Source organism: Ranitomeya variabilis, chromosome 4 (genome assembly GCF_051348905.1).
Source record: "Ranitomeya variabilis isolate aRanVar5 chromosome 4, aRanVar5.hap1, whole genome shotgun sequence".
NCBI classification, from domain to species: Eukaryota; Metazoa; Chordata; class Amphibia; order Anura; family Dendrobatidae; genus Ranitomeya; species Ranitomeya variabilis.
The window spans coordinates 567830320-567852729 of record NC_135235.1 but is presented as its reverse complement, the minus strand read 5'-3'; the positions used below and the strand labels follow the sequence as shown (position 1 = coordinate 567852729).

Genomic DNA, 22410 nt, shown 5'->3' with positions numbered 1-22410 from the left:
GAGTTTGCCCTTAATAATCGGGCCAGTTCTGCCACTTTGGTCTCCCCTTTCTTTTGCAATTCAGGGTTCCATCCTCGTTTTTCATCTGGTCAGGTGGAGTCTTCGGATTGTCCTGGAGTGGATACCATGGTGGATAGGTTGCATCGTATTTGGGGGCAGGTGGTGGACAATTTGGAGTTGTCCCAGGAGAGGACTCAACGTTTTGCTAATCGCCATCGTCGTGTTGGTCCTCGTCTTCGTGTTGGGGACTTGGTGTGGTTGTCCTCCCGTTTTGTCCCTATGAGGGTCTCTTCTCCTAAGTTTAAGCCTCGGTTCATCGGTCCTTATAAGATTTTGGAAATTCTTAACCCTGTGTCTTTTCGTTTGGACCTCCCAGCATCCTTTGCTATCCATAATGTCTTCCATCGGTCATTATTGCGGAGGTATGAGGTACCACTTGTGCCTTCTGTTGAGCCTCCTGCTCCTGTGCTGGTTGAGGGTGAATTGGAGTACGTGGTGGAGAAAATCTTGGACTCCCGTGTTTCCAGACGGAGACTTCAATATCTGGTGAAATGGAAGGGCTACGGTCAAGAGGATAATTCTTGGGTTACAGCTTCTGATGTTCATGCTTCTGATTTGGTCCGTGCCTTTCATAGGGCTCATCCAGATCGCCCTGGTGGTTCTTGTGAGGGTTCGGTGCCCCCTCCTTAAGGGGGGGTACTGTTGTGATTCGGTTTGTGGGCTCCCCCGGTGGTCTCTTGTGGTACTGGTGTCCTGCAAGCTTTGCCTTCTCAGTTCACCTGTTCCTATCAGGATGTGGGAGTATCCTATTTAACCTTGCTCCTCAGTCATTCTAATGCTGGCCATCAATGTATCCAGAGTGATTCTGTTGCATGTTACTGCTCCCAGTTTTCTGCTCAGCTAAGTTGGACACTTTAGTCCTTAAGTCTATTTTTGTATGTTTTGTCCAGTTTGCACTTATGTGAATCTCTGCAGCTGGAAGCTCTTGTTGGGCTGAAATTACCACTCCAGTGGCATGAGTTGTCACATGAGTTAAGGTAATTTCAGGATGGTGTTTTGAAGGGTTTTGCAGCTGACCGCGAAGTCCTCTGTTGTATCTTTCTGCTATTTAGTTAGCGGGCCTCTCTGTGCTAAATCTGCTTTCATACTACGTGTGTCTTTTCATCTGCTCTCACCGTTATTATATGTGGGGGGGCTGCTATCTCCTGTGGGGACATTCTCTGGAGGCAAGCCAGGACTGTGTTTTCTTCTACCAGGGGTAGTTAGTTCTCTGGCTGGCGCGCGGCATCTAGAGACAACGCAGGAATGCCCCCTGGCTACTTCTAGTGTGGTGTGTAGGTTTAGCATCGCGGTCAGCTCTAGTTTCCATCACCCGAGAGCTTGTCCGTTTATTCTATGCTTCTGATGTTTCCTTGCCATTGGAAACCATAACAGAGGTGTCCAGGGAGTGACAGGAACATCCCACGGCTACTGCTAGTGTTGTGTTAAGATCAGGAACTGCAGTCTGTATAGTTACCACCTGCTCAGAGCTAGTCGCATGTCGCTCCTAAATTACCAGTCCATAACAGTACAACTGACCACAAATGAGTTAAATGCATCTCAAAAGAAGGAAAAGAAAAAGTTCTGAGCCATTTTTTTTTTCTTTAGTCTGTTTTGTCTTTTTCCTTCCTCTTAATCTCTGGGTGGATTTGGGCGCGGACATGGATGTTCAGGGTTTGTTTTCTCGTGTGGATCAGCTTGCTGCAAGAGTTCAGAGTATCCAAGATTATGTTGTTCAGACTCCAGCCTTAGAGCCTAGAATTCCTATTCCAGATTTGTTTTACGGGGATAGATCTAAGTTTTTGAACTTTAAAAATAACTGCAAATTGTTTTTTGCTCTGAAACCCCGTTCCTCTGGTGACCCCACTCAGCAAGTTAAAATAGTTATTTCTCTGCGGCGTGGTGACCCTCAGGACTGGGCATTCTCCCTTGAGTCAGGGGATCCGGCATTGCTTAATGTAGATGCATTTTTTCAATCGCTCGGATTATTGTATGACGAACCTAACTCTGTGGATCATGCGGAAAAAAACTTGTTGGCCCTGTGCCAGGGTCAGGAAGCGGCAGAATTATACTGCCAGAAATTTAGAAAATGGTCTGTGCTCACTAAATGGAATGAGGACGCTCTGGCAGCAATTTTCAGAAAGGGTCTTTCTGAAGCCCTTAAAGATGTTATGGTGGGGTTCCCCACGCCTGTTGGTCTGAGCGAATCTATGTCTCTAGCCATTCAGATTCATTGGCGCCTGCGCGAGCGCAAAGTGGTGCACCATATGGCAGCATCCTCTGAACAGAGTCCTGAGCCTATGCAATGTGATAGGATTCTGACTAGAGCGTAACAGAGGGGATACAGACGTCAGAATGGGCTGTGTATTTACTGTGGTGATTCAGCTCATACTATCTCTGATTGCCCTAAGCGTATTAAGAGGGTCGCTAGATCTGTTACCATTAGTAATGTACAGCCTAAGTTTCTCCTGTCTGTGACCCTGATTTGCTCATTGTCATCTTTCTCTGTCATGGCATTTGTGGATTCAGGCGCTGCCCTGAACTTAATGGACTTAGAATTCGCCAGGCGCTGTGGTTTTTCTTTGCAGCCTTTGCAGAGCCCTATTCCATTGAGGGGTATTGATGCTACACCGTTGGCCAAGAATAAACCTCAGTATTGGACTCAGCTGACTATGTGCATGGCTCCAGCACATCAGGAAGATTGTCGTTTTCTGGTGTTGCATAATTTACATGATGTTGTTGTACTGGGTTTTCCATGGTTACAAGTACACAATCCAGTGTTGGATTGGAAATCGATGTCTGTGACTAGTTGGGGTTGTCAAGGGGTACATAGTGACATTCCTTTAATGTCAATTTCCTCTTCCCCCTCTTCTGATGTTCCTGAGTTTTTGTCAGATTTCCAGGATGTATTCGATGAGCCCAAGTCCAGTTCCCTTCCTCCACATAGGGACTGTGATTGTGCTATTGACTTGATTCCAGGCTCTAAGTTCCCTAAGGGCCGACTTTTCAATCTGTCTGTGCCAGAACATACCGCTATGCGGAGCTAGGTTAAGGAGTCCTTGGAGAAGGGGCATATTCGGCCATCTTCGTCACCATTGGGAGCGGGATTCTTTTTTGTTGCCAAGAAGGATGGCTCCTTGAGACCCTGTATTGATTATCGCCTCCTTAATAAGATCACGGTCAAATTCCAATACCCTTTACCTTTGCTCTCTGATTTGTTTGCTCGGATTAAGGGGGCTAGTTGGTTTACCAAGATTGACCTTCGAGGGGCATATAATCTTGTTCGTATTAAACAGGGTGACGAATGGAAAACTGCATTTAATATGCCCGAAGGCCATTTTGAATACCTGGTGATGCCTTTCGGGCTTTCTAATGCTCCTTCTGTATTTCAGTCCTTCATGCATGACATTTTCCGCAATTATCTTGATAAATTCTTGATTGTGTATTTGGATGATATTTTGATTTTTTCCAATGATTGGGAGTCTCATGTGAAGCAGGTCAGGATGGTATTCCAGATCCTTCGTGATAATGCTCTATTTGTGAAGGGGTCTAAGTGCCTATTTGGAGTTCAGAAGGTCTCTTTTTTGGGGTTTATTTTTTTCTCCTTCATCTATAGAAATGGATCCTGTTAAGGTCCAAGCCATTCATGACTGGATTCAACCCACATCTGTGAAGAGCCTTCAGAAATTTTTGGGCTTTGCTAATTTTTATCACCGTTTCATTGCCAACTTCTCTAGTGTGGTTAAGCCCCTGACCGATTTGACGAAGAAAGGCGCTGATGTGACGAATTGGTCCTCAGAGGCTGTTGAGGCCTTTCAGGAGCTTAAGCGCCGATTTACTTCTGCCCCTGTCTTGCGTCAGCCGGATGTGTCTCTTCCTTTTCAGGTTGAGGTTGACGCTTCTGAGCTTGGGGCAGGGGCCGTTTTGTCACAGAGGAATTCTGATGGTTCCTTGATGAAACCATGTGCCTTCTTTTCCCGAAAGTTTTCGCCTGCGGAACGCAATTATGATGTTGGCAATCGGGAGTTGATGGCTATGAAGTGGGCATTTTTGGAGTGGCGACATTGGCTGGAGGGAGCCAAGCACCGCGTTGTGGTCTTGACCGATCATAAGAATTTTGATTTACAGGCTCGATGGTCCCTGTTTTTCTCCCGTTTCGATTTTGTGGTTTCATATCTTCCGGGATCTAAGAATGTTAAAGCGGATGCCCTCTCTAGGAGTTTTTTGCCTGATTCTCCTGGAGTTCTTGAGCCGGTTGGTATTCTTAGGGAAGGGGTGATTCTTTCTGCCATCTCCCCTGATTTACGGCGGGTGCTTCAGGAATTTCAGGCTGATAAACCTGACCGCTGTCCTGTGGGGAAGCTGTTTGTTCCTGATAGATGGACAAGTAAGGTAATTTCTGAGGTCCATTGTTCGGTGTTGGCCGGTCATCCTGGGATTTTTGGTACCAGAGATTTGGTGGCTAGGTCCTTTTGGTGGCCTTCCTTGTCGCGGGATGTGCGTTCTTTTGTGCAGTCCTGTGGGACTTGTGCCCGGGCTAAGCCTTGCTGTTCCCGCGCTAGTGGGTTGCTTTTGCCTTTGCCTGTCCCTGAGAGGCCCTAGACGCATATTTCCATGGATTTTATTTCGGATCTTCCTGTGTCCCAGAGGATGTCTGTTATCTTTGTGGTTTGTGACCGGTTCTCTAAAATGGTCCATTTGGTACCTTTGCCTAAATTGCCTTCCTCTTCTGATTTGGTTCCATTGTTTTTTCAGCATGTGGTTCGTTTGCATGGCATTCCAGAAAATATTGTGTCTGACAGAGGTTCCCAGTTTGTTTCCAGGTTTTGGCGGGCCTTTTGTGCTAGGATGGGCATTAATTTGTCTTTTTCTTCGGCGTTCCATCCTCAGACAAATGGCCAAACTGACCGAACTAATCAAACCTTGGAAGCCTATTTGAGATGCTTTGTGTCTGCTGATCAGGATGATTGGGTGGCTTTCTTGCCGTTGGCCGAGTTTGCCCTTAATAATCGGGCCAGTTCGGCTACTTTGGTTTCGCCTTTTTTTTGTAATTTTGGTTTCCATCCTCGTTTTTCTTCAGGGCAGGTTGAGCCTTCTGATTGTCCTGGTGTAGATTCTGTGGTGGACAGGTTACAGCAGATTTGGACTCATGTGGTAGACAATTTGACGTTGTCTCAGGAAAAGGCTCAACGTTTTGCTAACCATCGTCGGTGTGTTGGTCCTCGGCTTCGTGTGGGGGATTTAGTCTGGTTATCTTCTCGTCATGTTCCTATGAAGGTTTCTTCCCCTAAGTTCAAGCCTCGGTTTATTGGTTCTTATAAGATTTCTGAGATTATCAATCCAGTGTCTTTTCGTTTGGCCCTTCCAGCCTCTTTTGCCATCCACAATGTTTTCCATAGATCTTTGTTGCGGAGATATGTGGTACCCTTTGTTCCCTCTGTTGATCCTCCTGCCCCGGTGTTGGTTGAGGGGGAGTTGGAATGTGTGGTTGAGAAAATTTTGGATTCTCGTTTTTCGAGGCGGAGGCTTCAGTATCTTGTCAAGTGGAAGGGTTATGGCCAGGAGGATAATTCTTGGATGGTTGCCTCCGATGTCCATGCTGCCGATTTGGTTCGTGCTTTTCACTTGGCTCGTCCTGATCGGCCTGGGGGCTCTGGTGAGGGTTCGGTGACCCCTCCTCAAGGGGGGGGGTACTGTTGTGAATTCCGCTCTTGGGCTCCCTCCGGTGGTTGTAAGTAGCACTTTTGTGAATTCTGCTCTTGGGCTCCCTCCTGTGGTTTTGAGTGGTATAGCTGCTTCTTGGATTTAGCATCAGCAGCTGCTTCCACTGATCGTCTTTCTGGCTCGGCTATTTTACTCTGGCCTTATTCCTCAATCAATGCCAGTTGTCAATTGTTCCTGCTTGGAGTCACTGCTCTTTTGGATTTCCCTGACACTCTGTCCAGTTCAGCAAAGATAAGTCCTTGCTTGTCCTTTTGCAGTCCACTTGTTGTGGACTTTATTGTTCAGCACATTCTATGTTTCGCTCATTTCTCCAGCTTATCAGTATGGACACTATTCAGCTAAGCTGGAAGCTCTGGGCTGCAGATTTTGCCCTCCACACCTTTAGTCAGGTGTGGAGATTTTTGCATATTTCTGCGGTGGACTTTTTCTAGTTTTTATTACTGACCGCACAGTGTTTTTTCCTGTACTATCTATCTAGCTAGAAGTGGCCTCCTTTGCTAAATCTTGTTTCATACTACGTATGTCATTTCCTTCTCCTCTCACAGTCATTATTTGCGGGGGGCTGTCCTATCCTTTGGGGATTTTCTCTGAGGCAAGATAGCTTTCCTATTTCTACCTTTAGGGGTAGCTAGTTCTCCGGCTGTGACGAGGTGTCCAGTGTTATGACCCCAATGGCAGAGGGTCTCAGGAATAAATACCAAGTCTGCAAACATAAAAAACCAGCTCATAGGGCAGGGGTAACTGGGCTGACCATATATCTAATCCTAGCACCACAAATAGAAGTAGCCGGGGAACGTGCCTATGTTGGTTCTAGACGTCTCGCGCCAGCCGGAGAACTAACTAACCCTAGAAGGGAAAAGAAAGACCTTTCTTGCCTCCAGAGAAAAGACCCCTAAAGTTGGATACAAGCCCCCAACAAATAATAACGGTGAGGTAAGAGGAAAAGACAAACATAAGAATGAGCTAGGTATTTAGCAAAGAGAGGCCCACTAGCTAATAGCAGAATATAGTAAAATGACTTATATGGTCAGCAAAAACCCTATTAAAATATCCACGCTGGATATTCAAGAACCCCCGAACCGTCTAACGGCCGGGGGGAGAACACCAGCCCCCTAGAGCTTCCAGCAAAGTCAGAAATCACATTTAGTACAAGCTGGACAAAAATAGAAGCAAAGCAAGTAACTCAAAAAACAAGAAGCAGGACTTAGCTTAATTTTGCAAGAGCCAGGACCAGCAGACAGGAGCAACAGAAGGATCTGATTACAACGATGCCAGGCACTGGACTAAGGATCCAGGAAGTTTATATAGCGACACCCCTGGACTAACGACCCAGGTGAGTGCCAAACTGAAGAAAGACAATCCCAGAGTCATATCACTAGTGACCACAAGAGGGAGCCAAAAAGTCTAATTCACAACAGTCCAGGGAGTGACAGGAACATCCCACGGCTACTGCTAGTGTTGTGTTAAGATCAGGAACTGCGGTCTGTATAGTTACCACCTGCTCAGAGCTAGTAGCTTGTCGCTCCTAAATTACCAGTCTATAACAGGCTTCCAATCATCCTTCTCCTGTTCCTCGACTTGACCTGGGTAACTCCTCACATAATTAACGAGAACCATTGCATCCACACATGGTGTCGTCTGCATACCTTGGTTCTTGGAAGCTGATGAAGCAGACTGGTGTGGCACAGCCTCACCTGCGATTCTTCAGCTCAATGATACTGTTCTGCCAATACCAACAAAACAACTTCTCCAGCTCCTTCTCCCGCTTGAGGCACCAGGTCCCAATGCGACAAACAGCTCCTATGTTCAGGCTGTTTGAGACTGGGTACTTGATTCCAGGCTTCCACTTGATCCTTGATTTGGCAGGTAGCCAATTCCTTTTGATCAAACTTATCGTCCTCCTCGACGTTCCAGGTATCCCAAAGGACCAATTCCTGTATCAAATACGACAGAGTGTCGGTGGCCCTGTTTTCGATCCATCGAAGCTGGCACAACTCCTGTAGTTCCAGTTTCCTTTTTGGGCTGTATATCCACTACGGTTCCCTTCTCAAGGCCAAGCTGGTGGGGTTGGACATAGTGCATCCTAAACCTGCAATGTATACCTTACCTATGGTTTACTGGGACTATCTGCCTTCCTGGTTGTGGGGCCTTTGAACGCGCATGAGGGGTGTTGTATGGTCATTTGAAACATCGGATAAAATATACACTGGCTACTCGCCAGTGTGAGGGAACCCTTTTGGTCAGTGTGTCTTCAGTGTTTCGTTCAGTGTGACAACACTGTTTTCAGATAAGGTTAAAGGGAACCTGTCACCCCCCCAGGCGTTTTTAACTAAAAGAGACACCTTGTGCAGCAGTAATGCTGCATTCTGACAAGGTGGCTCTTTTAGTTATGGGTGCTGTAACTGCAGAAATAATCCGTTTTGTAATTTTGCAGACGCCACACAGCTGTCACTCAAGTCTTCTTGGCGCCGAGCGCCGCCTCTTCAGCGCTGTTTTGAAATCAGCCGGCGCCTGCGCTCTTTTGTCATGCCTTGGGCAGGCGCAGTGAGCGCTGCCCATCCTCTGTCCTCATATGCAGTCTAGCTGACTGCGCTTGTGCAGCCGCCCTGCCTGTGAATCCCAGCCCCGCAGTCTGAATAAATCAGAAGACCCCAGGGCTGGAATTCACAGGCAGGGCGGCCGCACAGGCGCAGTCAGCTGGACTGCATATGAGGACAGAGGACGGGCAGCGCTCACTGCGCCTGCCCAAGGCATGACAAAAGAGCGCAGGCGCCGGCTGATTTCAAAACAGCGCTGAAGAGGCGGCGCTCGGCGCCAAGAAGACTTGAATGACAGCTGTGTGGCATCTGCAGCAGGGGGGGAAAGTCCTGCCTCCTTGACTGAAGAAAGATATTTAGGACAAATTACAAAACGGATTATTTCTGCAATTACAGCACCAATAACTAAAAGAGCCACCTTGTCAGAATGCAGCATTACTGCTGCACAAGGTGGCTCTTTTAGTTAAAAATGCCTGGGGGGGTGACAGGTTCCCTTTAAATAAATGACAAAGCTTCTCCTATCCTTTGCATTGTTAAAAACAAACAGCACGCAGATCGGATATCTTATGGATGCCATACATTTGATTGTACATTTTTCAGTGACCCATAGACTTGTTTTGGCACTTTTCTTATATGCTGCCGGAATAAATTACCCTGTGAACAGCTCCATAGGCTATGTTCACACATTGAGTTTTTGCTGCTTTTTTTATTTAAAGATTAAGCTGTGTTTAAACTACTTACAAAAAGCAGGTTTTTCTGTCTTTTTTGCTTAGTTTTTGCTGTGTTTTTATTGCTGTGTTTTTGTAGGAAGATGGACCGGGCCGGTGATGCCTCTCTCGTGTCGCTTCTGGAACTATTGGGGCTGTCACCATTGTTGCTGGGAGGAAAGCTTTCTGACCCAGACAGACCTTTGCACTCAACTGTAGGGGGCATGTCAGGGATAAAAGGGACGGTGGGCAGGAAAGCGGGACACTTGGCAGGAAGACAGAGCACGCAGCAGGAGAAGGTTGACTCACTCTCCATGGGGCTACGCGATAGTTCAGGCCTGCGCTGCAGCTCCTTAGACCTTGCACACACCGATTGTGAGGGACATATATTTGTGTGCCCGCTCACCTCTGACACTGAGAGCCCGACCCGCATCATTCCGCTGACTGCCGCGACTGTGCGGCCTAAATCTGACCAGGCTAATCATCTAGAGCCAGGTAGCTTCATCCCTGTCACCGCCACTGGACTGAGACATCTTCCGGCGGTGTCAGAGATTGCTTCACATCACGTACGTTGTTCCGGTAACCCAGGACTTTGGAGAGCCAGGATACGCCGCTTCCGTCCGGAGACAGTGCATCAACTTCCTTCAGGAACAGGCCAGAGACTTCACACGTCACTTACGGGATTTCAAGCTTCCACAGCCCGGAAACCATCAGACTGATAAGTTTACCTGTTTCATAACCATTTGTTCTTACCCTGACACGATCCCCAGTTTTACTCCCCTCTTAAATTTTTCTCTTCCTGCGTAAAGTATCCCCTGTAATAAACCCTTTAACTCAGAGGTGTCAAACTGCATTCCTCGAGGGCCGCCAACAGGTCATGTTTTCAGGATTTCCTTGTATTGCACAGGTGATAATTTAATCACCTGCACAGAATGATTCCAGCACCTTGTGGAATGCTAAGGAAATCCTGAAAACATGACCTGTTGGCGGCCCTCGAGGAATGCAGTTTGACACCTCTGCTTTAACAGATCTGCCTCCTGCTCGTCACTGCATCCCACGTTCCTGCTATTCTACATTTTTGTCAGGGTACATTTGTCTCTAGCATACTGATAAAGTTTAGTGCATAAAAAAACAATCTGATTCAGCTTCATCAGGTTTTGGCACCAAAAATGCAGCAAAACCTGATACCTGCTGCATTTTGCAAAAACGCAGCTCTTTGACAAAACAGTCAGGAAAAAAAAACAAGGCGTGTGTATGAGATTTCTGAAGTCTCATAGAATTTGCTGGTATGGTAAAACGCAGCTGAAAATTTGCCATAGATTATAATGGGTACATGTTTTATCTGGGAAGAAAATAGACAAAACACGTATGTGCATCATGGACATCTGAATGAGACCTAAGTTATAGATAGGTAAAATATGTTGACAATATATCGATGGAATGGTGGATAGATAGATAGATAGATAGATAGATAGATAGATAGATAGATAGATAGATAGATAGATAGATAGATAGATAGATAGATACAATATTTGCCTAGTCCCTGAAATACCATGTAAATCCATAGGACTTGGCCTATGTCAGGGTGAATAGATCCTCTCTCCTCCTGAGGCTGAGAACTGTCACTTACTTGGAATAAAGAAGTGGCTTCATAGTCTATTTTCTCATGCACGTAAATTGCTCCACTATCTTCATTTATATGGAAAAGCCCTTTGGGTTCTTCGTCCACTCCTTTACCCTGCAGCTTATATATAAGTTGATCATCGTCTTCCAGTTGCACCTGCCAGATACCAGGAGAAGGGTTCAAAGAAAGACAAAAATAAAGCAGTGTCATTAAAATATACAGTACGTGCCAAGGTTGCCCACAGGGCATGTGACACTCCAGTACACCCCTAAGGCAACAAAACCTATTAACCAAAATTCACGTGATGTGTGTATTCATTGTGTCATCTTTCATAAGTTTGACAACCAAATGGTATTATTTTTAGGTATACTATATTGCTAATGAAATCAGCAGTATCAGGAAAATGTTACTGAATATTAAACCGGCCTTAATCAGCATACTGAGAGTTGTAGTATTCCAACAAAAGTAGAAATGCTAGTTGAGCTCCATCATCTCACAAGCAATATGTATAATGAGTACAGACACAACATAAAAGCTTGTCATTGTTGTAAAATACTTTTTCCAAAAATGACATGGCCACTGCTGGGAGGTCCTTATATTTTGTAGATCTATAATTGAGTAAATCACATTGGAATCCCAAGCACAAGACTCCAGGTAGGAGAAGAGAAGGGAGCTAAAAGAGGAGGCTCCTCGGGGGCGTAACAACTGTGGTCACAAGAGGTAGGACTGCAACTGGGTTCCGAGAGCTTGGAGGGCCTTCACAGAAGCAGCGGTCACGGTTATGACCCCAATGGCAGAGGGTCTCAAAAGTACATACCAAGTCTGCAAACACAAAAAACCAGCTCATAGGGCAGTGGTAACTGGACTGACCATATATCTAATCCTAGCACCACAAATAGCAGCAGCCGGGGAACATCCCTACGTTGGTTCTAGACGTCTCGCGCCAGCCAGAGAACTAACTAACCCTAGAAGGGAAAAGAAAGACCTTTCTTGCCTCCAGAGAAAAGACCCCTAAAGTTGGATACAAGCCCCCAACAAATAATAACGGTGAGGTAAGAGGAAAAGACAAACATAAGAATGAGCTAGGTATTTAGCAAAGAGAGGCCCACTAGCTAATAGCAGAATATAGTAAAATGACTTATATGGTCAGCAAAAACCCTATTAAAATATCCACGCTGGATATTCAAGAACCCCCGAACCGTCTAACGGCCGGGGGGAGAACACCAGCCCCCTAGAGCTTCCAGCAAAGTCAGAAATCACATTTAGTACAAGCTGGACAAAAATAGAAGCAAAGCAAGTAACTCAAAAAACAAGAAGCAGGACTTAGCTTAATTTTGCAAGAGCCAGGACCAGCAGACAGGAGCAACAGAAGGATCTGATTACAACGATGCCAGGCACTGGACTAAGGATCCAGGAAGTTTATATAGCGACACCCCTGGACTAACGACCCAGGTGAGTGCCAAACTGAAGAAAGACAATCCCAGAGTCATATCACTAGTGACCACAAGAGGGAGCCAAAAAGTCTAATTCACAACAGTACCCCCCCCTTAAGGAGGGGTCACCGAACCCTCACCAAGCCCTCCAGGACGATCAGGATGAGCAGCGTGAAAGGCACGAAATAAATCGGCCGCATGCACATCAGAGGCAACCACACAGGAATTATCCTCCTGACCATAGCCCTTCCACTTGACCAGATACTGAAGCCTCCGCCTGGAGAGACGAGAATCCAAGATCTTCTCCACCACGTACTCCAACTCGCCCTCAACCAACACCGGAGCAGGAGGCTCAACAGAAGGAACCACAGGTACAACGTACCGCCGCAACAAAGACCTATGGAACACGTTGTGAATGGCAAACGACACCGGAAGATCCAAGCGAAAGGACACAGGATTAAGGATTTCCAATATCTTGTAAGGACCGATGAAGCGAGGCTTAAATTTAGGAGAGGAGACCTTCAAAGGAACAAATCGAGAAGACAGCCATACCAAATCCCCAACATGAAGTCGGGACCCACACCGCGGCGGCGGTTGGCAAAACGCTGAGCCTTCTCTTGTGACAACTTTAAGTTGTCCACCACATGATTCCAGATCTGCTGCAACCTATCCACCACAGAATCTACCCCAGGACAGTCAGAAGGCTCCACATGTCCCGAGGAAAAACGAGGATGGAAACCAGAGTTGCAGAAAAATGGCGAAACCAATGTAGCGGAACTAGCCCGATTATTAAGGGCAAACTCAGCCAACGGCAAGAAGGTCACCCAATCATCCTGATCTGCAGAAACAAAACACCTCAAATAAGCCTCCAGAGTCTGATTAGTTCGCTCCGTTTGTCCATTAGTCTGAGGATGAAAGGCAGACGAAAACGACAAATCAATGCCCATCTTAGCACAAAAGGATCGCCAGAACCTGGAAACAAACTGGGATCCTCTGTCAGACACAATATTCTCAGGAATGCCGTGTAAACGAACCACATTCTGAAAGAACATAGGAACCAGATCGGAAGAGGAAGGCAGCTTAGGCAAAGATACCAAATGGACCATCTTGGAAAAGCGATCACATACCACCCAGATGACAGACATGCCCTGAGACACCGGAAGATCTGAAATGAAATGCATGGAAATGTGTGTCCAAGGCCTCTTCGGGACAGGCAAGGGCAAGAGCAACCCGCTGGCACGAGAACAGCAAGGCTTAGCTCGAGCACAAGTCCCACAGGACTGCACAAATGACCGCACATCCCGTGACAAGGAAGGCCACCAAAAGGACCTAGCCACCAGATCTCTGGTGCCAAAAATTCCCGGATGCCCTGCCAACACCGAGGAATGAACCTCGGAAATGACTCTGCTGGTCCACTTATCAGGAACAAACAGTCTGTCAGGTGGACAAGAGTCAGGTCTACCAGCCTGAAATCTCTGCAACACACGTCGCAAATCCGGAGAAATGGCTGACAGGATAACTCCCTCTTTGAGAATACCAACTGGTTCTGCGACTCCAGGAGAGTCAGGCACAAAGCTCCTTGAAAGAGCATCAGCCTTCACATTCTTTGAACCTGGTAAATACGAGACCACAAAGTCAAAACGGGAGAAAAACAATGACCAGCGGGCCTGTCTAGGATTCAGGCGTTTAGCAGACTCGAGATACATCAGATTTTTGTGATCAGTCAAGACCACCACAAGATGCTTAGCACCCTCGAGCCAATGACGCCACTCCTCAAATGCCCACTTCATGGCCAACAACTCCCGATTGCCAACATCATAATTCCGCTCAGCAGGCGAAAACTTCTTAGAGAAAAAAGCACATGTCTCATTACAGAGCAACCAGGGCCTCTCTGCGACAAAACGGCCCCTGCCCCAATCTCAGAAGCATCCACTTCAACCTGAAAGGGAAGTGAGACATCAGGCTGGCACAAAACAGGCGCCGAAGTAAACCGGCGCTTCAACTCCTGGAAAGCCTCCACGGCTGCAGGAGCCCAGTTAGCAACATCAGAACCTTTCTTGGTCATATCCGTCAAAGGTTTAACAACGCTAGAAAAATTAGCGATAAAACGACGGTAGAAGTTAGCAAAACCCAAGAACTTCTGAAGACTCTTAACTGACGTGGGTTGAGTCCAATCATGAATAGCTCGGACCTTGACTGGGTCCATCTCCACCGCAGAAGGGGAAAAAATAAAACCCAAAAAGGGAACCTTCTGTACTCCAAAGAGACACTTTGAGCCCTTAACAAACAAAGCATTCTCACGCAAAACCTGAAACACCATCCTGACCTGCTCTACATGCGAGTCCCAATCATCAGAAAAAACCAGAATATCATCCAGATAAACAATCATAAATTTATCCAGATACTTCCGGAAAATATCATGCATAAAGGACTGAAACACTGAAGGAGCATTAGAGAGCCCGAAAGGCATCACCAAGTACTCAAAATGACCTTCGGGCGTATTAAATGCAGTTTTCCATTCATCTCCTTGCTTAATGCGCACAAGGTTGTACGCACCACGAAGATCTATCTTGGTGAACCACTTGGCACCTTTAATCCGGGCAAACAAGTCCGACAACAGAGACAAAGGATACTGAAATTTAACAGTGATTTTATTCAGAAGCCGATAGTCAATACAAGGTCTCAAAGATCCGTCCTTCTTGGCCACAAACAAGAATCCCGCACCAAGAGGGGAAGAGGATGGACGGATATGCCCCTTCTCCAGAGATTCCTTGATATACGAACGCATTGCGGTATGCTCAGGTACAGACAGATTAAATAATCTTCCCTTAGGAAATTTACTACCTGGAATCAAATCTATAGCGCAGTCACAGTCCCTATGAGGAGGAAGAGCACTGGACCTGGACTCGCTGAATACATCCTGGTAATCAGACAAATACTCAGGAACTTCCGAAGGAGTAGAGGAAGCAATAGACACCGGCGGGGAATCACCATGAATTCCCTGACAGCCCCAACTTGACACAGACATTGCCTTCCAATCCAAGACTGGATTAAGGGTCTGTAACCATGGCAGACCCAAAACGACCAAATCATGCATTTTATGCAGAACAAGAAAACGAATCACCTCCCGATGTTCAGGAGTCATGCACATGGTTACCTGTGTCCAAAACTGCGGTTTATTTTCCGCCAATGGCGTAGCATCAATACCTCTAAGAGGGATAGGATTTACCAACGGCTCAAGAATAAAACCACAGCGCTTGGCAAACGACAGATCCATAAGACTCAGGGCAGCACCTGAATCCACAAACGCCATAACAGGGTAGGAGGACAATGAGCAAATTAAAGTCACAGACAAAATAAACTTAGGTTGCAAATTACCAATGGCGACAGGACTAACAACCCTAGTTAGGCGTTTAGAGCATGCTGATATAACATGTGTAGAATCACCACAGTAAAAACACAACCCATTCTGACGTCTATGATTTTTCCGTTCATTTCTAGTCTGAATTCTACCACATTGCATTAAATCAGGTGTTTGTTCAGACAACACCACCAGAGGATTCGCGGCTTTGCGCTCCCGCAAACGCCGGTCAATTTGAATAGCCAGCGCCATGGAATCATTCAGACCTGTAGGAATGGAGAAACCCACCATCACATTCTTAATGGCTTCAGAAAGGCCATTTCTGAAATTTGCGGCCAGAGCACACTCATTCCACTGAGTAAGCACGGGTCATTTCCGAAATTTTTGGCAATACACTTCAGCTTCATCCTGACCCTGAGAAATAGCCAGCAAGGCTTTTTCTGCCTGAATTTCAAGATTGGGTTCCTCGTAAAGCAATCCGAGCGCCAGAAAAAACGCATCAATATTTGCCAATGCCGGATCTCCTGGCGCTAGCGAGAAGGCCCAATCCTGAGGGTCGCCCCGTAAGAAAGAGATAACAATTTTTACTTGCTGAGCTGAGTCTCCAGATGAACGGGGTCTCAGAGATAGAAACAATTTACAATTATTCCTGAAATTCCTAAACTTAAATCGGTCTCCAGAGAACAGTTCAGGAATAGGTATTTTAGGTTCAGACATTGGACTACTGGTAACAAAATCTTGTATGCCCTGCACACGAGCAGCAAGCTGATCCACACTTGTAATCAAAGTCTGGACATTCATGTCTGCAGCAAGCACAAGCCACTCAGAGGTAAAGGGGAGGAAAAAAGAGAGGAAAGAAAAAAAAAAAAAAAACTCAGACTTTCCTTTCTTGTAATCCCACTTCTGCAATGCATTAAACATTCAACCTGGGCCTGGCATACTGTTATGACCCCAATGGCAGAGGGTCTCAAAAGTACATACCAAGTCTGCAAACACAAAAAAACAGCTCATAGGGCAGTGGTAACTGGACTGACCATATATCTAATCCTAGCACCACAAATAGCAGCAGCCGGGGAACGTGCCTACGTTGGTTCTAGACGTCTCGCGCCAGCCGGAGAACTAACTAACCCTAGAAGGGAAAAGATAGACCTTTCTTGCCTCCAGACAAAAGACCCCAAAAGTTGGATACAAGCCCCCAACAAATAATAACGGTGAGGTAAGGAGAAAAGACAAACGTAAGAATGAACTAGATATTTAGCAAAGAGAGGCCCACTGACTAATAGCAGAATATAGTAAGATGACTTATATGGTCAGCAAAAACCCTATCAAAATTTCCACGCTGGATATTCAAGAACCCCCGAACCGTCTAACGGCCCGGGGGGAGAACACCAGCCCCCTAGAGCTTCCAGCAAAATCAGGAATCACATTTAGTACAAGCTGGACAAAAAATAAGAGCAAAGCAAATAACAAAAAAACAAGGAAGCAGGACTTAGCTTAATTTTGCAAGATCCAAGACCAGCAGACAGGAGCAAACAGAAAGGAACTGATTACAACGATGCCAGGCACAGGACTGAGAAACCAGGAAGTTTATATAGCAACGCCCCTGGACTAACGACCCAGGTGGGTGCCAAACTGAGGAAAGACAATCCCAGAGTCATATCACTAGTGACCACAAGAGGGAGCCAAAAAAGTCTAATTCACAACAGGTCACCCTTCAGTGAGGAAATTACAAAAAGGAGGGAGCAGATTGAAGACTTGAAAGGAGTAAAATGAAGAACTCTAGAAGGGGTAGCATGCCACGGAATGATGAATGGGAGTGGCAGGGTGCAGAATGATGAGCCAACAGACAGTGGAAAGTGGGGAGGTTATGCGGAATGACGTGGAGAGATGGTACGGAATGACAAGCCAACGAGTGGGGTACTGGGCAATAAAGAGAAGAGGGGAATTCAATAGTTTGCATTGGGGCTCATTATAATCTAGATACACCCCTCGGGAGATACCATGGAATGACCAGTAGTTGGGTTCCATTTATATGTTTTCTTTGAGTAACATCAAAATCTAGTTACGTCACTGAGGTTCCCCCTTTAGATACAATATTATCCTGTATGTCAAATATATGGATGTTTATTTGTGGGGTTTCTATAAATAAAAATACTAAAAACACCATTATTATTTTATTTTAGTATGATATATTTAACCCCTTCATGACCCAGCCTATTTTGGCCTTAATGACCTTGCCGTTTTTTGAAATTCTGACCAGTGTCCCTTTATGAGGTAATAACTCAGGAACGCTTCAACGGATCCTAGCGATTCTGAGATTGTTTTTTCGTGACATATTGGGCTTCATGTTAGTGGTAAATTTAGGTCGATAATTTCTGAGTTTATTTGTGAAAAAAACGGAAATTTGGCAAAAAATTTGAAAATTTCGCAATTTTCACATTTTGAATTTTTATTCTGTTAAACCAGAGAGTTATGTGACACAAAATAGTTAATAAATAACGTTTCCCACATGTCTACTTTACATCAGCACAATTTTGGAAACATTTTTTTTTTTTGCTAGGAAGTTATAAGGGTTAAAATTTGACCAGTGATTTCTTATTTTTACAACAAAATTTACAAAACCATTTTTTTTAGGGACCACCTCACATTTGAAGTCATTTTGAGGGTTCTATATGGCTGAAAATACCCAAAAGTGACACCATTCTAAAAACTGCACCCCTCAAGGTGCTCAAAACCACATTCAAGAAGTTTATTAACCCTTCAGGTGTTTCACAGCAGCAGAAGCAACATGGAAGTAAAAAATGAACATTTAACTTTTTAGTCACAAAAATGATCTTTTAGCAACAATTTTTTTATTTTCCCAGCGGTAAAAGGAGAAACTGGACCACGGACGTTGTTGTCCAATTTGTCCTGAGTACGCTGATACCTCATATGTGGGGGTAAACCACTGTTTGGGCGCACGGCAGGGCTCGGAAGGGAAGGAGCGCCATTTGACTTTTTGAATGAAAAATTGGCTCCAATCTTTAGCCCACACCATGTCACGTTTGGAGAGCCCCTGTGTGCCTAAACATTGGAGCTCCCCCACAAGTGACCCCATTTTGGAAACTAGACCCCCCAAGGAACTTATCTAGAAGCATAGTGAGCACTTTAAACCCCCAGGTGCTTCACAAATTGATCCGTAAAAATGAAAAAGTACTTTTTTTTCACAAAAAAATTATTTTAGCCTCAATTTTTTCATTTTCACATGGGCAACAGGATAAAATGGATCCTAAATTTTGTTGGGCAATTTCTCCTGAGTACACCAATACCTCACATGTGGGGGTAAACCACTGTTTGGGCACATGGTAAGGCTCGGAAGGGAAGGAGCGCCATTTGACTTTTTGAATGAAAAATTATCTCCATCGTTAGCGGACACCATGTCGCGTTTGGAAAGCCCCTGTGTGCCTAAACATTGGAGCTCCTCCACAAGTGACCCCATTTTGGAAACTAGACCCCCCAAGGAACTCATCTAGAGGCATAGTGAGCACTTTAAACCCCCAGGTGCTTCACAAATTGATCCGCAAAAATGAAAAAGTACTTTTTTTTCACACAAAATTTCTTTTAGCCTCAATTCTTTCATTTTCACATGGGCAACAGGATAAAATGGATCCTAAAATTTGTTGGGCAATTTCTCCTGAGTATGCCGATACCTCATATGTGGGGGTAAACCACTGTTTGGGTGCACGGCAAGGCTCGGAAAGGGAGGCGTGCCATTTGACTTTTTGAATGGAAAATTAGCTCCAATCGTTAGCGGACACCATGTCGCGTTTGGAGAGCCCCTGTGTGCCTAAACATTGGAGCTCCCCTACAAGTGACCCCATTTTGGAAACTAGACCCCCCAAGGAACTTATCTAGATGCATAGTGAGCACTTATAACCTCCAGGTGCTTCACAGAAGTTTATAACGCAGAGCCGTGAAAATAAAAAAATAATTTTTCTTTCCTCAAAAATGATTTTTAGCCCAGAATTTTTTATTTTCCCAAGGGTAATAGGAGAAATTGGATCCCAAATGTTGTTGTCCAGTTTGTCCTGAGTACGATGATACCCCATATGTGGGGGTAAACCACTGTTTGGGCGCACGGCAGGGCTCGGAAGGGAAGGCACGCCATTTGGCTTTTTGAATGGAAAATTAGCTCCAATCATTAGCGGACACCATGTCGCGTTTGGAGAGCCCCTGTGTGCCTAAACATTGGAGCTCCCGCACAAGTGACCCCATTTTGGAAACTAGACCTCCCAAGGAACTAATCTAGATGTGTGGTGAGCACTTTGAACCCCCAAGTGCTTCACAGAAGGTTATAACGCAGAGCCGTGAAAATAAAAAATGTGTTTCCTTTCCTCAAAAATATTTTTTTAGCCCAGAATTTTTTTATTTTTGCAAGAGTAACAGGAGAAATTGGACCCCAAAAGTTGTTGTCCAGTTTCTCCTGAGTACGCTGATACCCCATATGTGGGGGTAAACCACTGTTTTGGCACACGTCGGGATTCGGAAGGGAAGTAGTGACGTTTTGAAATGCAGACTTTGATGGAATGCTCTGCGGGCATCATGTTGCGTTTGCAGAGCCCCTGATGTGCCTAAACAGTAGGAACTCCCCACAAGTGACTCCATTTTGGAAACTAGACCCCCAAGGGAACTTATCTAGATGTGTGGTGAGCACTTTGAACCCCCAAGTGCTTCACAGAAGTTTATAATGCAGAGCCGTGAAAATAATAAATGTGTTTCCTTTCCTCAAAAATATTTTTTTAGCCCAGAATTTTTTATTTTTGCAAGAGTAACAGGAGAAATTGGACCCCAAAAGTTGTTGTCCAGTTTCTCCTGAGTACGCTGATACCCCATATGTGGGGGTAAACCACTGTTTGGGCACATGCCGGGGCTCGGAAGGGAAGTAGTGACGTTTTGGAATGCAGACTTTGATGGAATGGTCTGCGGGCATCATGTTACGTTTGCAGAGCCCCTGATATGCCTAAACAGTAGAAACCCCCCACAAGTGACCCCATTTTGGAAACTAGACCCCCCAAGGAACTTATCTAGATGTGTGGTGAGCACGTTCAACCCCCAAGTGCTTCACAGAAGTTTACAACGCAGAGCCGTGAAAATAAAAAATCATTTTTCTTTCCTCAAAAAAGATGTTTTAGCAAGCAATTTTTTATTTTCACAAGGGTAATAGGAGAATTTGGACCCCAATATTTGTTGCCCAGTTTGTTGTGAGTACGCTGATACCCCATATGTGGGGGTAAACCACTGTTTGGGCGCACGTCAGGGCTCGGAAGGGAAGTAGTGACATTTGAAATGCAGACTTTGATGGAATGGTCTGCGGGCGTCACATTGCATTTGCAGAGCCCCTGATGTGCCTAAACAGTAGAAACACCCCACAAGTGACCCCATTTTGGAAACTAGACCCCCGAAGGAACTTATCTAGATGTGTGGTGAGCACTTTCAACCCCCAAGTGCTTCACAGAAGTTTATAACGCAGAGCCGTGAAAATAAAAAATAATTGTTCTTTCCTCAAAAATTATGTTTTAGCAAGTAATTTTTTATTTTTGCAAGGGTAACAGGAGAAATTGGACCCCAACAGTTGTTGCCCAGTTTGTCCTGAGTACGCTGGTACCCCAAATGTGGGGGTAAACCACTGTTTGGGCGCACGTCGGGGCTTGGAAGGGCGGGAGCACCATTTGACTTTTTGAACGCAAGATTGGCTGGAATCAATGGTGGCGCCATGTTGCGTTTGGAGACCCCTGATGTGCCTAAACAGTGGAAACCCCTCAATTCTAACTTCAACACTAACCCCAACACACCCCTAATCCTAATCCCAACTGTAGCCATAACCCTAATCACAACCCTAACCCCAACACACCCCTAACCACAACCCTAACCGCAACACACCCGTAACCCTAATTCCAACCCTAATCCTAACCCTAATCCCAACCGTAACCCTAATCCCAACCCTAACCACAACTGTAACCCCAACACACCCCTAACCCTATCCGTAACCCTAACCACAAGCCTAATCTTAACCCTATTTCAAACCCTAGCCCTAATTCCAACCCTTACTCTAATTCCAACCCTAACCCTAAGGCTATGTGCCCACGTTGCGGATTCGTGTGAGATTTTTCCGCACGATTTTTGAAAAATCTGCAGGTAAAAGGCACTGCGTTTTACCTGCGGATTTACAGCAGATTTCCAGTGTTTTTTTGTGCGGATTTCACCTGCGGATTCCTATTGAGGAACAGGTGTAAAACGCTGCGGAATCCGCACAAAGAATTGACATGCTGCGGAAAATACAACGCAGCGTTTCTGCACGGAATTTTCCGCACCATGGGCACAGCGGATTTGGTTTTCCTTAGGTGTACATGGTACTGTAAACCTGATGGAAAACTGCTTCGAATTCGCAGCGGCCAATCCGCTGCGGATCCGCGGCCAATCCGCTGCCAATCCGCTGCGGATCCGCGGCCAATCCGCTGCGGATCCGCTGCCAATCCGCTGCGGATCCGCGGCCAATCCGCTGCGGATCCGCTGCCAATCCGCTGCGGATCCGCGGCCAATCCGCTGCGGATCCGCTGCGGATCCGCTGCGGATCCGCTGCGGATCCGCGGCGGATCCGCGGCCAATCCGCTGCGGGTCCGCTGCCAATCCGCTGCGGATCCGCGGCCAATCCGCTGCCAATCCGCTGCGGATCCGCGGCCAATCCGCTGCCGATCCGCTGCCGATCCGCTGCCGATCCGCTGCGGATCCGCGGCCGATCCGCTGCGGATCCGCGGCCGATCCGCTCTGTGTGCACATGCCATAACCCTACCCCTAACCCTACCCGTGACCCTAACCCTACCCCTAACCCTACCCCTAGTTCTAACCCTAGTTCTAACCCTAACCCTAGTGGAAAAAAAAAAAAAAAAATTCTTTATTTTATTATTGTCCCTATGGGAGTGATAAAGGGGGGGGGGTTATTTATTAT

At 46.0% G+C, this 22410-nt stretch overlaps 1 protein-coding gene across 3 annotated transcripts in view; it reads right to left on the bottom strand.

Annotated features, from left to right (window-relative positions):
- LOC143765800 (cadherin-like protein 26) overlaps window positions 1–22410 on the bottom strand; it is a 146188-nt gene that overhangs the window by 63329 nt on the left and 60449 nt on the right. For all 3 annotated transcript variants that reach the window (XM_077252846.1, XM_077252844.1, XM_077252845.1), the window contains exon 4: window positions 10638–10787. In XM_077252846.1, coding sequence (XP_077108961.1) covers window positions 10638–10787 — 150 coding nt within the window. The remainder of the gene's footprint in view (window positions 1–10637; window positions 10788–22410) is intronic.